This window comes from Protobothrops mucrosquamatus, unplaced genomic scaffold, assembly GCF_001527695.2.
Source record: "Protobothrops mucrosquamatus isolate PMUCROS unplaced genomic scaffold, P.Mucros_1.0 scaffold1, whole genome shotgun sequence".
In the NCBI taxonomy this organism is placed as follows: domain Eukaryota; kingdom Metazoa; phylum Chordata; class Lepidosauria; order Squamata; family Viperidae; genus Protobothrops; species Protobothrops mucrosquamatus.
This window is the reverse complement of record NW_015386388.1, coordinates 2,208,853-2,228,727: the sequence shown is the minus strand read 5'-3', so window position 1 is coordinate 2,228,727 and position 19,875 is coordinate 2,208,853. Positions and strand designations below refer to the sequence as shown.

At 41.3% G+C, this 19,875-nt stretch overlaps 1 protein-coding gene across 1 annotated transcript in view; it reads left to right on the top strand.

The window, feature by feature from the left end:
* STAC2 (SH3 and cysteine rich domain 2) overlaps nucleotides 1-19,875 on the top strand; it is a 55,516-nt gene that overhangs the window by 11,382 nt on the left and 24,259 nt on the right. Inside the window, exon 2 of the mRNA XM_015832309.1 lies at nucleotides 18,463-18,754. Within this exon, the coding sequence (XP_015687795.1) occupies nucleotides 18,463-18,754 (292 nt within the window). The remainder of the gene's footprint in view (nucleotides 1-18,462; nucleotides 18,755-19,875) is intronic.

The window sequence follows — 19,875 nt, the reverse complement described above, 5'->3', positions numbered from 1 at the left end:
ATAATAATAATAATAATAATAATAATAATAATAATAATAATAATAATAATAATAATAATAATAATAATAATAATAATAATAATAATAAAGTTGGAAGGGACCTTGGAGGTCATCTAGTCCAACCCCCTGCTCAGGCAGGAAACCCTATACCATTTCAGACAAATGGCTGTCCAGTCTCTTCTTAAAAACTTCCAGTGTTTGAGTATTCACCACTTCTGGAGGCAGGTTGTTCCACTGGTTAATTGTTCTAACTGTCAGGAAGTTTCTCCTTAGTTCTAGGTTGATTCTCTCCTTGATTAGTTCGGCAGGGGGACCCTGATTCCAGGTCACAAGCTGCCATCATGGTTACATGTCCAAGGGTCTTAATTCCTGAAGCCTTCCTCTCTCCTCATTGCCTCCCCCACCATAGAGGTGTGAAATTTCAGCAATAAAAACTTGGGGAATGGAATCCCTCAACATCCCTCTAGGGGTTTATTCTGATGGTGTAGATCAGTAGTTCTCAACCTTTTTAATGCCGCGACCCCCAACCGGTCGTAAGTCGAGGACTAAACCGGTCATAAGTCGAGGACTAAACCGGTCATAAGTCGAGGACTAAACCGGTCGTAAGTCGAGGACTACCCAACCAGTCGTAAGTTGAGGACTTTCCCTGCCCTGGAGCACCACGCATGCGTGGTTCCGCCCCCTGCGCCGGCCGAGGCGTAGCTGGCAAGCGGCAGAGACAGAGCAGGCCGACCACCAGCTGGCCCAGCTCAAGGGAGGTAAGGCACCCACCGGAAAAGGGGAAAAAATGGCGGACAGCCTTGCTTGGCAACCCCCGTGAAATGGTCGATCGACCCCAAATGGGGTCGCGACCCATAGGTTGAGAACCGCTGGTGTAGATTCTATCTTGGAAAAGTGTTGTCTATTATCTTGATATAGCACCATGAAAGATTTTTAAAATGATGATCAGCATTTTGAATTGGATCTGGAAACTGACCAACATCCAATGCAGGATGGATATAATCCTATTCTGATGGGTTTGTCTTGTCAGGAGCCTAGCCACTTCATTGTGAATTAGCTATAGCTATTGAGATCTCTCCAAAAGCAGCATCACATAGAGTGCGTTACAATAGTCTAACTCAATGAGTCATCATTGCCAAGACATTGGTTAAAGTAGGATTGTAACAAATGCAGCAGCCAAAGCTGAGCAAGGCTCCTTTTGCTATGGCTTCCAGCTCCTATTTCAGCAGAAGCCATGAGTCCATCCAGTTAGTCCTTGCTTATCAACCATTGTTCAGTGACCATTGGAAGGTACAATGGTGCTGAAAAGATAATTTTATTGCTCCTTTACAACCTTTGCAGCATCCCTCCATCACATGATTGCCATTACAATCAGTGCACAAAGTTCTGTGCCTGATCTGTGTTTTTTCACTCCCCCCCTTGCAGAGCAGAGAAATGTAAGAAAAATGGATTGCAAGAAAGTAAGCTGTTATTTCTACACACCAAAAGCAATATGATTGCACTAATAGCCTCAGCCTGGCAGCCGTGGGACACTAGTCAAACAGCTTACAGCACTCTCTTGAAATCCCTTCTTCAATCTCTGTACTTTGGGGCAGCCTGGAATGGGAGAGAAAAAAAGCAAGTGATTTATATAGGCACTCTCTCCTTTGCCTGCCCCCTTGCCCCCCCCAAGAGAGACTAGAGAGGGATTTCCAGAGAATAAAGTATTTGTTTTGCTACATATTGAAAGCTGTACAATCACACCAGTAATGGGAAAGGGTCAGACCAATGATTGCTTACAGAAATTTTTCTCCCTTCCTCCTATCCCCCAGAGAGATTGGAGAGAAAGGGATTTCACAAAAGTAAGCTGTTCTTGTAGCATGCCTGTGACACCCAGCCCTGGGCTGCAGCATGATTATACTGCTTTTGATATGTATAAGACAGCATGCCGGCACTCAAGCATTTCAAAGAGTGGGGGAACGGTTTGGAAACAAATGAAAGCCGAAAGTATAAAACTGAGTAGCCTTATAAGTTTTCAGACAGATAGAACAGTTATGGTCATGTCATTTCTCCTTAATGACCATTTCACTTAGAAATGGAATTGCATATCCCAATAGAGTCACTAAGCCAGGACTGCCTGTAAAAACTCCAGATCATGCATCAAGCTCTTGAAAAGGAGCACTGCCCTGTCAAGAGTACCTATCAGGTTAAAAATAAAGCCATGATGATTGCTGGCACCAAACATCTCAGTGAGGTTTAGTCTGAGGTTTTTTTTTTTATTCCTTTCAGATCCTGCTCAAGTACCAATTCAGGGTTTTCATATGTGCTTTGTGCAGTGTCAGAAAACCATTTATCCCTAAGTCTAGGACTGTCCTCGATAGCTTTTCAGATAATGACAAAAAGAGCCTGATTAATCCTGCTTTTATTAATACGGAAAGATCAAATATTGTTATCTTCAGCATAAAACCCATCGCTGAATCCTGGAAAATATTTACCTAATGCATACCAAATTATTTATTCAGAACAGATTCTGTTCGTCAGCTCTGGTGAGATCTGATTTAATTTAAGTTCTAAATGTTAAGTCAGGAATGTATTCATGAAAGATTTGGATCCCTTAGCAACAAGATGTGAGAAGAGTTTCACTGGTCAAGAATTACCTTCGATCATCCTTTTCCAGCCAAGGCTGCCTTCAGACTGGAACTAAAGTGAGGATGTAACTGAGGGCAGGGCATAAAAGTAATGGAGCTGAATCAGTTGTGATAAGTGTATTCTTTACAAGCTTCACCCATCAGTGTTTGGTTGCAAAGGAGGATTTTTTGTGAGTAATGTGCCAAATTCCCTGGGGAACGTTTTGTGTAATTGCAGGGCATGAATTGTCCTGCTTGCTTAAGAGCAACTGTATGTTAAATATGCAGCTTGGATTTGAGAAAACATGTTTGGTCCTCTTCTCTTCGTAGTGAAGGAGTATTGGGGTGATGTTAACAAAAATTAGGGTTGTATGATGATATTTAAAAAAACTTGAATGGACACGATAGAAGAAGTATCTGCCTTAGTCCGTTCTCCTTGCAGTTAGTTGTCTTTCCTTCTCCAGCTTTCCCTTATCATCTTCTGTGAATGGGTCATTTCAAGAAGTGAAACTAGAAAATAAAACTACTAGCAGAAGAGAGAGAAGAACTAAAGTTAGAGATTTTGATCTTGTTAAGAGCATATAGCTGAACTATAGGATATGCTGCAATCAGATATATCTATTAATTTAAATTGCTTTAAAAAGCATTGGACAAAAGTGTGCAGGATTAGGCAATTGGTCAATAATAATTATTTACAATTCCAGTATCATATCGTAATACAAGCTGACCACACACACACAGCAGAAGAGGGCTATTGAACACTTGTCTATGCACCTGGTTGGCCATTACATGGCAGAAAACTGAACTGGAGGCCTGAATTAACAGCTTCTTTTCTTACAGTTTTGTCAGCAGAAAGAAAGGAGAAGGGAGCTTGGAAAAGATGACAAAACTTAATAGCAGCTGTCAGTGTCAAGGAGGCTCCTGTATAATCTTGCATCTCAGGAACATTTATTATACCAAGAGACTTAAAGCCAGTAAACCAGACTGTTGATGCACTGTGTTTAAAAGCCAGGCTAAAGAAATGGAAATCATTTATGTCAGTCCTCAAAGATACGGCTTTTCAACCAGTGGTACGGGTACCACCTGTGGTACATTGGCACCTGGCAGGTGGTACACAACCATCCTAGAAAAGTGGTAGTGGGAAAGGGGAATGAGCTGAACCGGTGGCAGCACCGCACAAGCCTGAGCGAGAGATGGCTGGAGCTGCAGGGCTGTCAGGGCTCAGTGGAAGGGCCAGGATCAGCGTCAGGCTCCCGCTGGAGCTCAGCGCTGATCCTGGTGCTTCTGCTGAGCCCTGAAGAAGCACCAATCAGCTGGAAAGCAGCACTGATCCTGGTTCTTCTGCTGAGCCCAGAAGAAGCGCCGATCAGCTGGAATGTTGCAGCATCTCCAGGGTCTCGTGATTTACATTCAGATGCTTGGCAACTGATTTATATTTATGACGGTCACAGTGTCCCAGGGTCATGAGAAGTGACCAAAACCTGCTGCAACCACCCAGCAGATGGGGGGAATAAAAACCAAACACCCCCCCACCCATCCCCGCTGCCAATCCTCAACAGAAATGCTCACAACAATGGAAACCTCAGACAGGAGGAAGAGCACCGCCGGGTGGGCAGGCAGGTGTCTTGCTTGGCTGTGCCTTGGGGGGCACTTTTTACAGTGCCATTGTAACTTCGAACAGTCACTAAGCGAACTGTTGTAATTCAAGGACTACCTGTACTTTATCACTTTTTTCCTTTTTTTTTTTTTTTGGTCATCCAAGTTTTTGACACGTTGCTAGGTGACTGGTGGTACTCGGATGTTGCCATATCCTAAAAGTGGTACAATGGGTGAAAAGGTTGAAAAGCCCTGCTCAAAGTGTTTGGGGCATAATCACAAGAAAAATGGAATGAGTTCTTCTCTGCCTGAACATTGGCAGTCTTCACTGACTGGTTGGCACTGGACAGGACCATGCCCAAGATCCAGGTTCCAGAATCTTTTTGCTTACAGTAGGGAGGAACTTACTCCTGCATGCTGACCAAGGCAAAGCAGCCAGGATTAAGTTCCCTTCCTTTTCCAAAATGGCTCTTCTTGTGCTTTTTTCTGCAAGGTGTCACGCTGGACGCTCAGGTAGAAACTGTCTGTCTGCTCCAAGCAGCTAAATCAGGCTGGTCTGCCCTTGTGAGGTGCCATTGTTTTTCAAAAAATACAAGTGGTACCTTACTCAGGCTGACCAGAGGGAAAAAGCAGGCCAAGACCCAGCATGGCATTCCCATAAAGAAGAACAAGAAGAGCTAGCTTTGCTCTTTGTTTTCAGAGCCACCCTTTGCCAGGATATCCCCTTCCTTATTGAAGAGGAAGAATTGTGAATAGATACAGGAATGCGGAACTGGGGCAAAGTCAAGCTGAAGCTTCTGGAAATTATAGACTGGAGCATAACTTGAGCATTTTAAATTTTATGTGATGTAAGAATTGAATTAAGGTTCAAACTGTCCTTACCTCCATCCTGATTTGGAATTTTCACTTTGGTGGGATTCACTCACAAGTTTGCTTCAGTGACATAAAATCTCAATGGTTTCTGTCATGCCAGCCCAGGGAAAGAACAAGCATTGAACTTTTATTATGAGAAAGAAAAAAATTAAAAAGATGTACATAAAGGTTCTGGTGTCTTTGTAACCTACAAAGAAGTTGCATTTTGTAGTTTTTTTATATCTATAAGAACTTGTGTAAATGTGAGAAGGACATTTTCTTTTAATTGTTCATTCTGTTTTAGACGACATCTGCATCTTTTTTATGAAAGCCAAGGGATTCTATTGTTTAAAGCCCATTACTTATTTATTTGTTTGTTTATCGAATTTGCATGGCTGCCTAACTCCATAATGTCTCAGGGTTGCATCTCCTATTAAGATAGCTTGGAAGAATAAAAAACAGAAAAGAGCAATGAAGATCCAGGAAGAGCAAAACAAGCACACCCCTTTAGCATAAAACATCTCTACTATCCACTCCAGCCCAAGGCCTGGGGAAAAGCTAGGTTTAAATGAGGTCAGAGTAGGGATTATATTGATCTCGAGGATGGGGAGAATGCTGTTTCAAAGACCACATAGTGCAACAAAGAAGGCTTGTTTCTTGGGTTCAGCTCAGCTTATGAAATTTTCTGGTTCTGTGTGGTCCAAATAGCCTCAGGCACTTGATGTTGCTAGGGTTGAGCCTGAAACTCTTCTTCCCCCTCCAGACCCTGGACAATATCAAGACCTTGACAGCATGATATCATTGGGCTGAGGTTGAGATATACAATCAGGTACGATCTGTATATTGATGATACCTGACCCCAAACTGATAGATAATCTCATCTAACAATCTCATATAGACATTGAAAAGGAGGGCAAGAGCACTGAGCCTATGGCATCCTGCATATCAGACACTTTGAGCTCAATCTCTCCCCTCCCCCATGCGATCATCTGCTGGAACCAATTACAGAAAAAGAACCACCATAACATTTCTAATCCCCAGAGGCAACCCAGAAGAATACTGTTTGGTGGTATTAAAAGCTTCTGAGAAATTGAGAAGAACTAGATGGTTTCACTACTTTGTTCTGTCTCTGCCAAAAGCTGTCAACAGCTGTGTGACCGATGCTTTCTCAATATTGTGTCCCAGTCTGAAACTGGCTAAAAATTGCTTAGATAATCCAAGGCCCTCTGAAGTTATAACTAATAAGGTAGCTGGCCGGGCGAAAGTGTCTAGGGTGTTGGGTAAGCCAATAGCTTCTTGAAAAGATGACATACCATTATTTCTTTCAACGCAGGTAGAGCCACACCTCTTTGAGTGTGGCTTTCAATTCTACCAAGAACTATAGCATGTATTGAGGTTCAATGCTTAAGAAGAGCATTTACCATCAGGAAGAGGAAAAGGGAGAAGCTGAATGAAGGTAGCCCCCCCCCCCAAGCTATTATCTCTTATATTTGAATGTGTGATGCTGCGTGTAATGTGAAGGGAGGGAAGAATCAGTGTCTTATTAAATTTAATCCAAGCTTGAATTAGAAAGCCCTTTAAATAAAAATATATTCCAAGAGAGGATAGTTCTATGTAAAAGAATATTTTGGCATCTTTAGGGGTCGTGAAGAAAAAGAGGGTGGATATGAAAAAGACAGGGACAAAAGCTGAGCTACTGATTTTCATTGAATCTTCCTTACTGCCTCATTTACAGACCTTGATTAATGAGCCAGGGCATGTGTGTCCTCTGCAAGCATATGTAACATATAACATGTGCATCAAGCATCTTATCTTGTAGATCTCAGAGGGAGTAATGGAAGGAAGCATGGCTTTATTTTCAGTGTTCTTAGCTACCAAAAATAGAGACAGCACCCTCTCTAAACTGGTCTGATGTCTTGTAAGATCAAATTAAATTGGACGTTGAAGATGCTTCATTATAACTTCCTTCCCTCTTCATTTCTTCTAAGATCAGTCAAGTGGGGAAGCAAATTTGATCAGGACTGCAGTATTGGAGAAGAATATTTTAGTTGTTTCTCCTGTTCCAGCTTCCTCCCACCTGTTGCCCTCTAAAGAGAAGGTACCAAGGTGTCCACCCCATCTTTTTTATGAAATAGTTCAGGTAATTCAGGAAGAGGCAAAACATGATGGTGAGTTATGGCCTTAACCAAGTGACTGATCATCTCATGTCTGAACTCTTGCATTGTACTTTACCCAAAGCTACCAAACACTGCAGTTGGGACAGAATGCAGCAGCCTGATTGTTAGCCACTGGGAATTCCTATAGCTTATCTAAAAGATGGCTGGGGAAGGCTGGAGGTAGAGCTTTTTAAGTATGGGAATAATCTCCTCCAGAAAACTGAATGGGCCCAAACTTGCTAGCATTCAGAGAGCAACTTAAATTGTTCTGTTCTGCAATGTGTTTGCATTGTGACTGATACTTCAGTGATAAGGGTCCTATTTAGCTGTTATGTAGGTGTACGGGTAATTTTTAAAGCTTTTTATTTTTGATGGTATGACTATAGCAATTTTATTGTTTTGTGGTTTTGTTTATACATAAAGTGCAATGTACAGTGATACAATATGTAGAATAATGATAAAGAGGAATACATGACAGCAAATAATATGAATGGACTATGTTTTTGGCATTGCTTACTTAAAACTGGGCAAAGATGCAGCCAGGCAGAACAATTTTGAGAGAATTCCAAATCTTGGGCAACTCATCTGGAAAGACTCTTATCTCTAATACTGTGCTTGCTTGCAATATTTCTAACACAATAGTTCCAAAGCAAGGTATGAGAAATAGATGATGTTCCTATTCTGGCTCACATACAGAAGATGACTCCTGGTTTATCTTGATCCCAGGGCATTTAAACTAGAGATGCACCATCTAAGAATTCAAGTTGTGTATCCTCCTTCCACCAAATACAGATCCTCCATAGGTTGGCAATGAATTGTACTTTAGAATATCACAGAAGAGAATATTTATTATTATCTTTATTATTGCAAGGAAAATAATTTTTAACTTTAAATTAAATGTAGAATTTACCTAGCTCTAAAACATATTTGTTCTGGCTTCTCCTATTTGTTTGTGTATAGCCCCTGGCACATTAATCAAAATCCTGATGAAGATTTTAGTCACGGGTTCACCAGAAATAATCCAAATTGCACACCAGTTTTGAACAGGGAAGTGCAATCCATTCTCGGTTAAAGACAGAAAGTCTCCAGTCCAAATAATCATAACTACTAGCTTTTGATCCTAAGTCTGTTCCTCCCTTTCTACACACCCCTTCACAATCCTCATTATTGCTTTTTCCAAAATGCTCCCCTTGGATTGAGTTTCAATGGAAGTTGGCATTCAGTACAATGATACACTCAGTTAAATATCAGGCTGGCCGAATTAGTTCTACTCAGCCCAACGGGAACAGCAATTGGTACCAATTTAAACTTCTCCAGGCTAGCTTCAAGCCTAGCCATTGAGAATGCAATAAAATAATTCAACCTGAAGATGATAACATGAATGGCCAAACCATTTCAGTTTTTTCCTACTGCTGCTATATTGGAGCAAATTCTAACAGAAATAATTGTAAACTGCAGGCACCACTTTCCAAACTGTGACTCCCCACTCCCCTTGGATAATGAGGTTTCTTTTCTGAATAGAAATGCGGTTCATTTACTTTCATCCAAAGCATTTTTAAGATAGCAGTTCTTTCCATGATTTGGTTAGATGAAAATGAGAATAGCAGCTGAGCATTATCTGTATAAAATCCAGCCCATTCCTTAGCAGAAAGCAGGTGCAAATTCTAGTGTGATGTGTATTCTGAACACATTAGTAGGTTGGCACATTTCACTAAACCACACTGTAATTTGCTTGCTATTATCTAAATGTATTATGTCAACCTTGCACTATGATTTGTAACCAGTGGTCTGTGCCTTAGTGTGAGATGTAATCCCATCAACAGAGTAGATAGGTTGTGGTAACCATGAATATCAGTGGAGAAGGAAAGGGAGTTAAAGACATCCCCAGAGTTGTGAACTTGTGAATTGGTGCTTGAAGCCTCTGGAGGATATGTAGTGTTGGGGGTGATAAGAGCAGCAGAAAGTTAAACATTGTACATCATTTCATAAATATGGGGGAAGAAGAGTTTTTGAAAAGGTTGGGAGCCGAGTCACCAACGAGACTTGTATTTGCCAAGCTGTTTTCACAGCAGCTGCATTAAAAATAGCTTGCAGGGGCTGGAGCTACATGTCAAGAAATATTAGCCTTTTTTATAGTATCTTGGCAGGTTCTTTGAATGCTGCAGAGGGTGAAAAACTGAGAAATGGCAGTTTGAGCAGGAACCTGGGATCTGCTCTTTTGAACATCCATTTAAAGCAGCATAATAAGAGTCTGGGTGAAGAGGAAAGCCTCACCCTCCCTTGGCATAATCCCTCCCACTGGGTGCTCTGCAAATGTGTGGGGATCACAATTCCTGTAACACCAGGCTTTCATACTGGCTCTGTATGCTGGAAGTTGTGACCGCAATGTGTTATACTTAGAAGGCAACAAAGAGGGAAGACTCCCTCATGGCAGTGATGGCAAACGTTTTGGGCTCAGCATGTCAAAAATTTGGAAAATGCCTTACTTGCCTTTGCTAGCATATCACTCTACCCAAACAAAAGAAAAACAATTATTTGCATATTCATCTATTTTTTTTAATGAAGTCCAGTTGTGTGTGATCCCCAGGATCTGTCGTGCGCCTCTTACCATCAGGTCCTATTATTATTCTGTTGAGAGGCCCCCTGCGGCCTACCCAAGACAGTTCTAAGGCCTTTATTCTTGAAATGGCTTCAGAGAAAGCTCTTCCATATGCTCTGCAGCCTCTAAAAACTGGGTGAAAGCATGCCCATTCTTGCACAACTTCCGGAGGCTCTGGAGGCTAACCAGAGCATACTTCAATCTTGTTCAGCCTTCTCAGCTTCCAAAAATCATGCAAAACAGGCATACTTTTGAGAACAGTTGTCAGGTGAACCAACAGTTGTCAGCCAACCAAAATGTGATGGTTGTCACCTTTGACACTCAGATTCGCCATCACTGCCTTATGGGGAGGGGGGGGGAGTCAATTTGCCAATGTTATTTCCCAATAAACCTCCTGTGTTATGCAAACATTTTCCTAATGGTTATATGATGCTGTTAGAAAGTCACAACTATTTTCTAGTTCATCTGTCTCGTATTCCAGGCCATGGTTCACACCTTGTGCTAAGCCATATGCTTTGTTTCGTTTTGTTTTAGGGTGTTGTTTTATGTTGTGCTTCACAAATAGCTGAGGGCTTAGCATATTTTTGCCAAGCTTTTGTGGATTATCTAGCAAACTCATGTTAGTCCAAAGCGGTGATTGATTTCAGAATATCCTTCAAACCCATTCCATTATTCCTATGCCAAATGTTTGTTTTTTAGTTATATCTCTTCTCCTGAAGCCAGTTATTTTTTTAAAAAAATCACTTAGGTTTTCTTGAAGAAATAATAACAATAATAACAATTATTGTTATTATTATCATTAGCATTACTATTATTTTGAGGTGTCTTCTTTGAGCAGTATAAATTTGAGAGTTATCTTTGCAAAATTGTCTTATTTAAAGGCATTAAACAGAATTGAAGCCAGACTATACTCTACAATTAATTTTCAAGCTGAGCTTATATGCTGTACAGCAGATTTTCTCAAACAGAATGACTGGATGCTCAGTGTTAATGCTAAGCTTCAAACCACAAAGTTTAGATTTACCCAGGTATTGATTTATCATGTGGTGTGAACCTAACTGCTGCGGTTTATAAACCATAATTTATCATATAGTATGGTATGAAAATTCAACAATTGTATTCATCCAATTATGGTTTAAAAATCTAGTAAAACATGTGAATGCACCTATTAGGATATTAGAATAACAGAGTTGGAAGGGACCTTGTAGGTCATCTATCCAAACCCCTGCCCAAGCAGGAGACCCTACACCATTTCTGACAGATGGCAGTCCATTATGATGTATAAAGAACCATGGTTAAAATAAACAAGTCTTTAGTGTGAAGTGGTGGATCTAGCATGTATCTCCAGTAATGCTTATTTTAAAAATGATAACTACTCATAAAAGACAGAAACCTTTTGTCTATCCTTAAATATAAGATGCCTTTTAGTACAGTTGGGACTGTGCATATGTGCTTTGTGATACCAATGGGAGCAGCAGGGTCATCTGCCTGAAGAACTTTAACTCCTTACACACATACACACACACACACACACACACACTCACGTACAAGAATTCTCCCCCCCCCCCCCCCCTTAGTATCTTGAAAAAAGTACACAAGAACAATTAGGCAAAATAATAGACAACTCAGTCCTGGGAATTGAGAAGATGTGAGAAAGAAATTCTGCCTTGAGTTGGTTTGATATGAGAGGAAGGCAGAGGAAAGCTTTCAAGATTCTGTTGTTATATCCTACAACAGTAATAGCATTTCTGGAATGCTTGTGCTGTTTGTTTCCCGACCTAGCCTGCCTCAAAGGATTGGCATACTCAAGATTACCTAGGATCAACCTTCTGTTTGTTCCATTCTCCTCACTTTCTTTCCTTTTTTAACTGATCTGATTTCTTTTGTATTACTATATGACATTACAGCAGCTGAAACACATTTAATAAATGCAAGTTTCCACATTCCATGCTTGAAAATACTTACTTTGCTCTATTTCCATATGCTAGACCAGTGGTGGCGAACCTATGGCACCTGTGCCAGAGGCGGCACTCAGAGCCCTCTCTGTGGGCACGCGTGCCGTCGCCCCAGCCTCACCTCCCCCCACGGCCCCCTCACCAGTAGCCCCCCTGGAGGAGAGTTGCCCCCCTGAGCGTGGCCCACGCAGAGCAGCACAGCCAAGGACATAGCAGCCGGGCAGTGGGGACAAGACTCCGTCCTTGTGCCCTGTCGTGCAGTTGATGCTGCGGGGCGCGGGTGGAGGGTGTGGCTGCCATGATGCTATTGGGCCACCTGGGCGATCTGCAGTGGGCTTTGGAGGCGGTGAGTGGCCCTGCGGATGGGCGGGGTGGGGGCAGGGCAGGGTGGACCAGGGGCGGAATGGGGGTGGGCTGGGGCGGGGCTGCTTTTTGGGCACTCGGTCTCTAAAAGGTTCGCCATCACTGTGCTAGACTGCTATTGCAAATATAAGAGCAATGATGTTTATCAAAAAAGGAAAGGAAATGGAGAAAATTTGACTATAGGTGGTCCTTGAATTACGACCACAATTTTACGACTCTTATTGGTACAGTCGTTAAGTGAATCACATGGTTGTTATGTGAATCCAGCTTTCCCCCATTATTGAAAACCCACTGAGATGATCATGAATGGCAAACATATGACCTGGGACTCTTCAACCATCCTAAATATGTACTGGTTGCCAAGCATCCAAATTTTGATCATTTGACACAAGGACACTGCATCACCTGTGGGTGGCTGGGTTCACATATGTTCACACACATGCATGAACAATTTTAAGAAGTCATACTGCAGGGGTGTCAAACTGCCCGCCCGTGGGGCGGTTTCATCATACCGAAGCCCCGCTCACCCTATTGCCAGCAATGCAAAAAGAGTCGCGATATGTCACGACACGTCATGTGACACGGCAAGTTTGACACCCGTGCCATACTGCATAGTGTGATAGTTAGTTAAAAAGAACTTTAGGCATAAAAGATTCTATGGATTTTCAGTTTGACTATGGTTTTATCAGCAATTTAGCAGAGACTTTATTTTTCAATGTTATATATAGAATTTGATCCATAGAAAGAGCTGGTGATTATTTATTTTATTTCTAATATGCCTCGGGAGAAATAAATGGATGACTTGGAATTTGTAGTCCATCTGTAGATGGACAAACACTTGGGCCCAGTTCAGGCTCCAGGTGGGTCTCAAGCATCTTTTTACAAATAAAACTTCTTGAGTTAAAATAGATTTTGTGCTTCTGCATTGTGTGAAATGAAGCAGCCTCTATTAGCTCACTAGATTTGGAAGCCCAGCGGTATTTCTTTCGCTCCAAAGTTCCCAGCTCATCAGTAGTTAGTGGAGCTGAAACCTTTTAAGCTCAGTCTGCAGAGACAGCTGGGTCCCTCCCCCCATCCCGCTTGCCCATACAGCAAAAAGCCACAGCCAGTGAGGTGTACAGACAACCCACATGCACATTTCCACTCTCTCACCTTGCACTTTCCCTATCCCCAGCAATCTTCTCTATATTTCATGTTTTTTCGCTACCCCCCCTTTTCTCTAGCAAAGCTGAATTAATTTCACTTCATAGCCCATTTTAAAAGTCAGACCTGGTTTATGCAAACTCATGGTAAATGGCAGTTCTATGAGCTTTTCTAGAATACGTGCGGGTGTCCCAGAATTAGGAAACAGAATATCTAGAGCAGACTAATGCATTACCCCAAACTAGTATTTCTCAAACTTAGCAACTTTAAGATGTGCGGACTTCCAACTCTCAGAATTCTTCAGCCAGCATGCATTGCTGCATTGATGAAGCCTGACACTGTGATTTCTAAACTATAGTTTAGGCCTTAGTCTCAGGTGTGAATCCAATTATTGGCAATTTTAAAATAAATAATGTTATGAGTACAATGTGTAAACTTTGCAGGAAGGAGGACAACAAGGCAGAATTTGGTACTAGTTGCAGAATCTAACTTACCGTAATATAATAACAAGCAGATATGATAGAAGCAACTAAGGCTAGAGCAGCTGCTGATCCTACATCCTCCAACATCTTTTATTTTCTCTCCATTTAACTTTGCTCCAAGCTTTTTCTGCCCCATCTCTGTCAGATAGACTAGCTGTTCCAAGCTGGGATGGGTGATAAAACCTGAGGCTAACAACTAGGGACCAGCCAACATTCGCACAGCAAGTTTCATGGTTGAGTAAAAATTATAACCCAGCCAGCTGTAGTTGGTGTGCTCAAATAGGCCTAGCTGTACTTGGCAGATTTCTAGAAGCTAAGGTTTAGATCTGGTTGCAGTATGGATCAAAAACTACTACGAAGTAGGCTAGACTGAGAAGTTTAACAAAAATCCTATAAGAGAATGAGAAACTACTTCTATTGTATTGCCAAGAAAGCTACATGGATGGATTTCTCCCTAAGGTCGATGGAGATTAAGTCAGTTTTGGTGCTAAATACTATACCAGACAGCCTTGCCTTTGTGGGACTCGGATACAACAATAAAATGTATAACAATAAAACAATAAAATGTACAAATACATCAATGTATTTTGGAAATTTTAGTAATGGTGGAGCTGGCCCTACACAATATAAGGGGGAGCAGTTGAGGGAACACTACCACGTTCCCCAATTTAAAGTGCAAATATCAGTCATTTGGAAATTGATGCAGAAAATCTCACAAGGATTTTCCCCCATTGGCAAGAAATGTAATTAAATAAATAACCAGTCATTTACAATCCTTGTAACAGGCAGCTAACATGGCTTGATGTGAGTCCCAGCTTTATAGATTTTTCATAGTGTCATAAATGTTCTTTTCTCCTTGAAATCATTTCTAATAAAAATGATTGCTTCTAAATATTTGTTAATAATGTAACTCTCCAGCTTTTGCTGCAGCACAGAAGCTTGCCCTTATTTCAAGACCTGAAATCTCCCACATATTTCTTAAACAAAACATCTCTTCCAGATTTTATTCTCATTGATCTTATTGTCACTTTTTCTATTTAAAGGGACAGCTGCAAAATGTCCCTTGTCCCCTTTTCCAATAAAAAAACAAAAGACTTCTAGTTACCAGCCAACATTACACCTTTCTTTCCTGACTTTTAGAACCAAAGATTGAGAGCAGTTCTATTATACTACAGTCCTTGCACTGAATGACAGTACAGACTACCAAGTTTACACTGATACAAGAGTAATGTGGTACATCAGCAAATATTCAAATCAGTGTAAATGATTCCTTCCCCTCCCCCCCAATCCTCCTGTAGTCCTGATAAACTTTCTTAGAGAAGGTAGTTTATCTTTGAAATCTAGGACAAGTTAAACCACAAACTTATTCAACAATTCTAGTTATCTTGCCAAGGTTTTACAAAGAGCAGTTTTCTCTCCTGTCTTCTTAATTCTTCTTGCACCACACCACATTACTGGCCTCAATTCAAATACAGGTGGACTCTTCATTGCTCTTCCCACCATGATCTTGTGTCTCAACTGTTCCACCTCCTTGGGCACTTCGTCTGCTCTTGGTCTCAGTCCTTTCTCTCACTGGCATATGGGTTGATTTGTATTAAAGAGCTGTGGTGGCACAGTGGTTAGAATGCAGTACTGCAGGCTAACTTACTGCTCACTCCAGTAGTTCGATTCGAGCAGCTCAAAAGTTGACTCGGCCTTCCATCCTTCCGAGGTCGGTAAAATGAGGAACCAGATTGTAGGGAGCAATATGCTGACTCTGTAACTGCTTAAGAGGGCTGTAAAGCACTATGAAGTGGTATATAAGTAAGTGCTATTGCTATTGCTATTGCGGGACAGGATAGGGCTTTGTGCCCCATTCTGCTTCACTGGAGCCAAAGCTACAAGCAAGGAAAATAATAAAGGGGAATGACATCTATCTATCTATCTATCTATCTATCTATCTATCTATCTATCTATCTATCTATCTATCTATCTATCTATCTATCGCCACCCAACTCCAATAGAAATTGGATAGCAAAAAGGATAAAAAAAATCCATCAGAACAAAACATAAAACCACACAATAGTAAATACTAAAAGACAACATAGATGAAAACATAGCACTCCCCCGACTCCCACCCATACAGTAATGCATTAATCCCAGCCCTGAACCAAAGCCATTAAAAGCTTCCTAGAACCCAAGGAGAGGGCATTTTCAGGAGGAAAAGTGGCACTGTGCCAGAAAGAACCACCTTCCTTAGTCCTACAACATGATAATGTTTACTAGGTGGAACCTGAAGCACAACCAGATGAGCAGAAGCAATTGGACGCTTATCTCAGGAAAAGTGTTTTATCTCATCACTATAAAACTAATTCATTTTTCCTTTTTCAGGTTGCTTCATTGATCTAGTGAGTTCCTTTTTTCTTTTTTTTTTTGCTTCCTAGTCATTTCTTCCAGCCTTGCTCTGTTGTTGGCTCAAGCCTTGCTTGTATCTAGAAGAATCCCTGTACCTGTAGGTCCCCAGCTGTATCACTTGTGCCCCTCACTTCCACATCTTTTATATTCCTTTTCCCAAACATTGCTTTCAACTCTCTGAAGTGACCTTTCTCTCCCACCAGAAAGTCACAGTTCATATGTCCTTGCACTTTGCCTTCTAAAATACTCTGAATCTCATCCTGTGATCTCAATACCTTATTTTCCCTTTCTTCATCTTTGTATCTCTTATTCCTCTGTTATGCACCCACCCATCCAATTACAAAGTTATTACTTCCAGCATTTTGCTTTGTCTTCACTCATTTGTTTCACTTTATTGCAACCTCCTGAGTCCCAATAATGAGAGCTGTTGGCTACATTTATCTTGGGTTTCAGATAGTACCCTTAAGCATTTCTAATTCTTAGCAGTTTAAATAATTTGGCATTTATTCATTTTAAAAGTTGTTTCAACAGTTAGTCTCCTTAGGTCAGGAACTTTAGTCATGGTTTCCCCACAATTACAGACCTCATTTCCCATGGCCATGTTGGTTGGGGATGATGGAAGGGTTATGCCGCATCGCTGGTGCTTGTAATGGGCTCCACTATTATCAGTCCTTTTACTGCAGTAGCTGACTGGAATTATGTGGCATAGCAAAACTGGCATTATATAAGGAGAGTGGAAAATATATTAGTAAACAAATTCCACAGAAAAGTTAATGTGAGCCAGATTACAATAACATAGGTAGAACCGAAAAGTAAGAGGCCAAATTGCTAAGTTACTATAAAATATTGGTTTACTCAACTACTAAAATTGCTGAGATATACTAAGACATGAAATTATTTGTCCCATTCTTTGATGTTGGGCCATTCTTGGTGCAAGTACAACTGCTTCACCAGCAAAATGGATTCAGCTCTCACTCGCCGGAAAGAGGTAATGAAAAGAGCAGTGAAATGAGGTTGCAGGCTAGCCAGCCCTAAGCTCACTCATCTCCAGACATACCTAGAGATTGGAGCATCTGTGGTAGTCCTCTAGGCCCACATGTTAGCCAGCGGGTTGCTGTTACATTGAGCAGAGCTTTTCCTCCAGGCCTAGAGTATGCTGTACCTTGAGTGCAGTTAGTCATGGCCTCTGCTCTGTATGTTCATGGTCCAATTCTCACAACAGCAGGTCAGTGGAAAATTTTCCTAACTTGTTCCACTGTTGACAGGCCTCTTTTCCCCAGCAGGAAAGAAAAACAGTAAAGAGAGGATGGTTTTTCTAGCGCATAAATGGCCTGCAGCCTTAAACAATCTCTTTTTTCCTCTCTCCCTCCCCGCTACCAACGCAGCCTCTCTTCCAAATCAGATTAAAATAGTTTTTGCTTGCCTTTTAAAATAGAAACCTTTTTCTTGACTTCCATGTGCCCTCCTCTAGTTTATTTATTTAAGGCTTCTCTGGTAAATGAGGAAAGAGACTGAAACTTTTCTCTTCTGTGAAGTCCTTCATGCTCTCTGAGCTTGGTTGTTTCCTTGAAGATGTTTCATTATCAAGCTAGGTAACATCATTAGAAATGAGGAGAAGGAGAAATGGGTTGAGTTTCTGTTTTGACCATTCCCCTAAAGCACTGCCTTCAGTTCCTTTTGGGAATTCTCCAGAAAAAAATGTGATGATTGAAGAGAAAGGCAAAAATGAAGTTTATGAAGTATAAGAGGCTCAGTTTGATGTAGTAGTTAAAGCACCAGCTGGAAACCAGGAGATTGTGGTTCTAGTCCCACCTTAATCACAAAGCCAACTGGGTGATCTGGTCCATCATTTTCTCCCAGTCCTAGGAAGAAACCAAGGGCAAACCATTTCCAAAAATCTTGCCAAGAAAACTGTATGGACTAGTCCAGGCAGCTGATAGGAATCATGGTGGTGCATTGGTTAGAATGCAGTATTGGAGGCTAATTCTGCTTACAGCCTGGAGTTTGATCCTGATTGGCTCAAGGTTGACTCAGCCTTCTATCCTTCCAAGATTGGTAAAACCAGGACCTAAATTGTTGAGGGCAATATGCTGACTCTGTAAACCATTTAGAGAGGGGTGTAAAACACTATGAAATGGTATATAAGTCTTAGATGCTATTGCTATTGTTATTTGAAAGCACAAAATCCATTAAGTATATTGAATATTTCATCACTTCCAGTGGATTCTGGGCAAAGTTCATGGTGCTAATATAATATGCCTTCCTCCCCAATGACTGCTGTTATTTCTTCTCTTTTTCTTTCCCCTTGCCTGATAGTTACAAAGGTTCAAACGCTCTCTGTCACTCAAGACCATCCTGCGCAGCAAGAGCGTGGAGAACTTTTTTCTGCGCTCTGGTAATGAGTTCAAGCTGCCCTCCGATGTCCTGCTCAGCCCTCCTGATTCCATGCCACCCCCCTCTCCACCCCCAGTTTCCACTGAAACAGAAACCTCCCCCAGAGCCCTCCACAAGTCCCTGGGGACCCTCAAGCCCATGAAGACCCACAGTTTCCAGGAACACATCTTCAAGAAACACAATCCTTGTGAAATTTGCCATCAGCTTATTGTAGGTAAGCAATTGGATGCCTTGTTTCCCCAGCTTCTTGATAATGTTTGCTAGTTCTTGTCATGCACACTCAGGGGCTGAATTCTGATAATTCTTTTTCTATCCATGTCTGGATTACCTTAAACTCTAAATCCTAAGCTACTGCCAAATCAGGATAGCCTTCCTCCTTTTCCTCAAATAGATTTACATTTAATAAGGATTAGGCATTGATTCTAGATGAAGCTTGGAAAAATATGCATTAACAGAAGTTGGCTGTTGATGTATCTCATCGGCTTGAGTGGAGCTTGCAGTGAAAGAATAAAACAGCTGGAGCACAGCCAATGAAGCAGCAAGGAGATGCCCCCAAGCCTGATTTTTCTTTTTCTTTTTTAAGCAGGCTAGCAACAAGCAATTGGAGGTGGGTGGAAGCTTTATAGCTTAATAGTTTAATTTCTTTTGCTGGCCAGCATTGTTTGTTTAGATTGGAAGTTATGATGGCCGTTAAGTGAAGCACCCATGTGTTCGTCTCATGTGAGATAATAAAAGCCCAGTCTAGCACAATACCAACAAAGAAGAAAAATAACAGCTCTCAAAAGAAACCAGCATGGCTGCATAAAGAACTCTCTGATAAATTGAAAGATAAAAAGGACAAGTATAGAAAGTGGAAAGAGGGGCACATAACTAAGACAGAAATATCAGCAAGTAGCCCAAGCCTGCAAAGATGAAGTGAGGAAAGTTAAGGCTCAAAATGAACTCAGGCTTGCGACCAAAGTCAAAAATAACAAAAAAAAAGCTTCTTTCAACATGTAAAAAACAAGAAAAAAGTAAAGGAAATGATTGGTCCATTAGTCGGGGAAAGTGGCAAGAAGGTGACAAGCAACAGGGAGAAAGCAGAACTATTTAACTCGTTTTTTGCATCTGTCTTTACACAAAGGGAAAAAACAGATCAACCTATCAAAAATAGTGCCATAAAAAACAGAATAGAAACACAAGTTAAGATAGGCAAGAAAATGGTAAGTGAGCACCTGTCCAGCCTAGACGAGTTCAAATCACCAGGACCAGATGGATTACACCCCAAGGTTCTCAAGGAACTGGCAGATGTGATCTCAGAACCACTGAACTATATTTTTCAAAGATCCTGGAGCA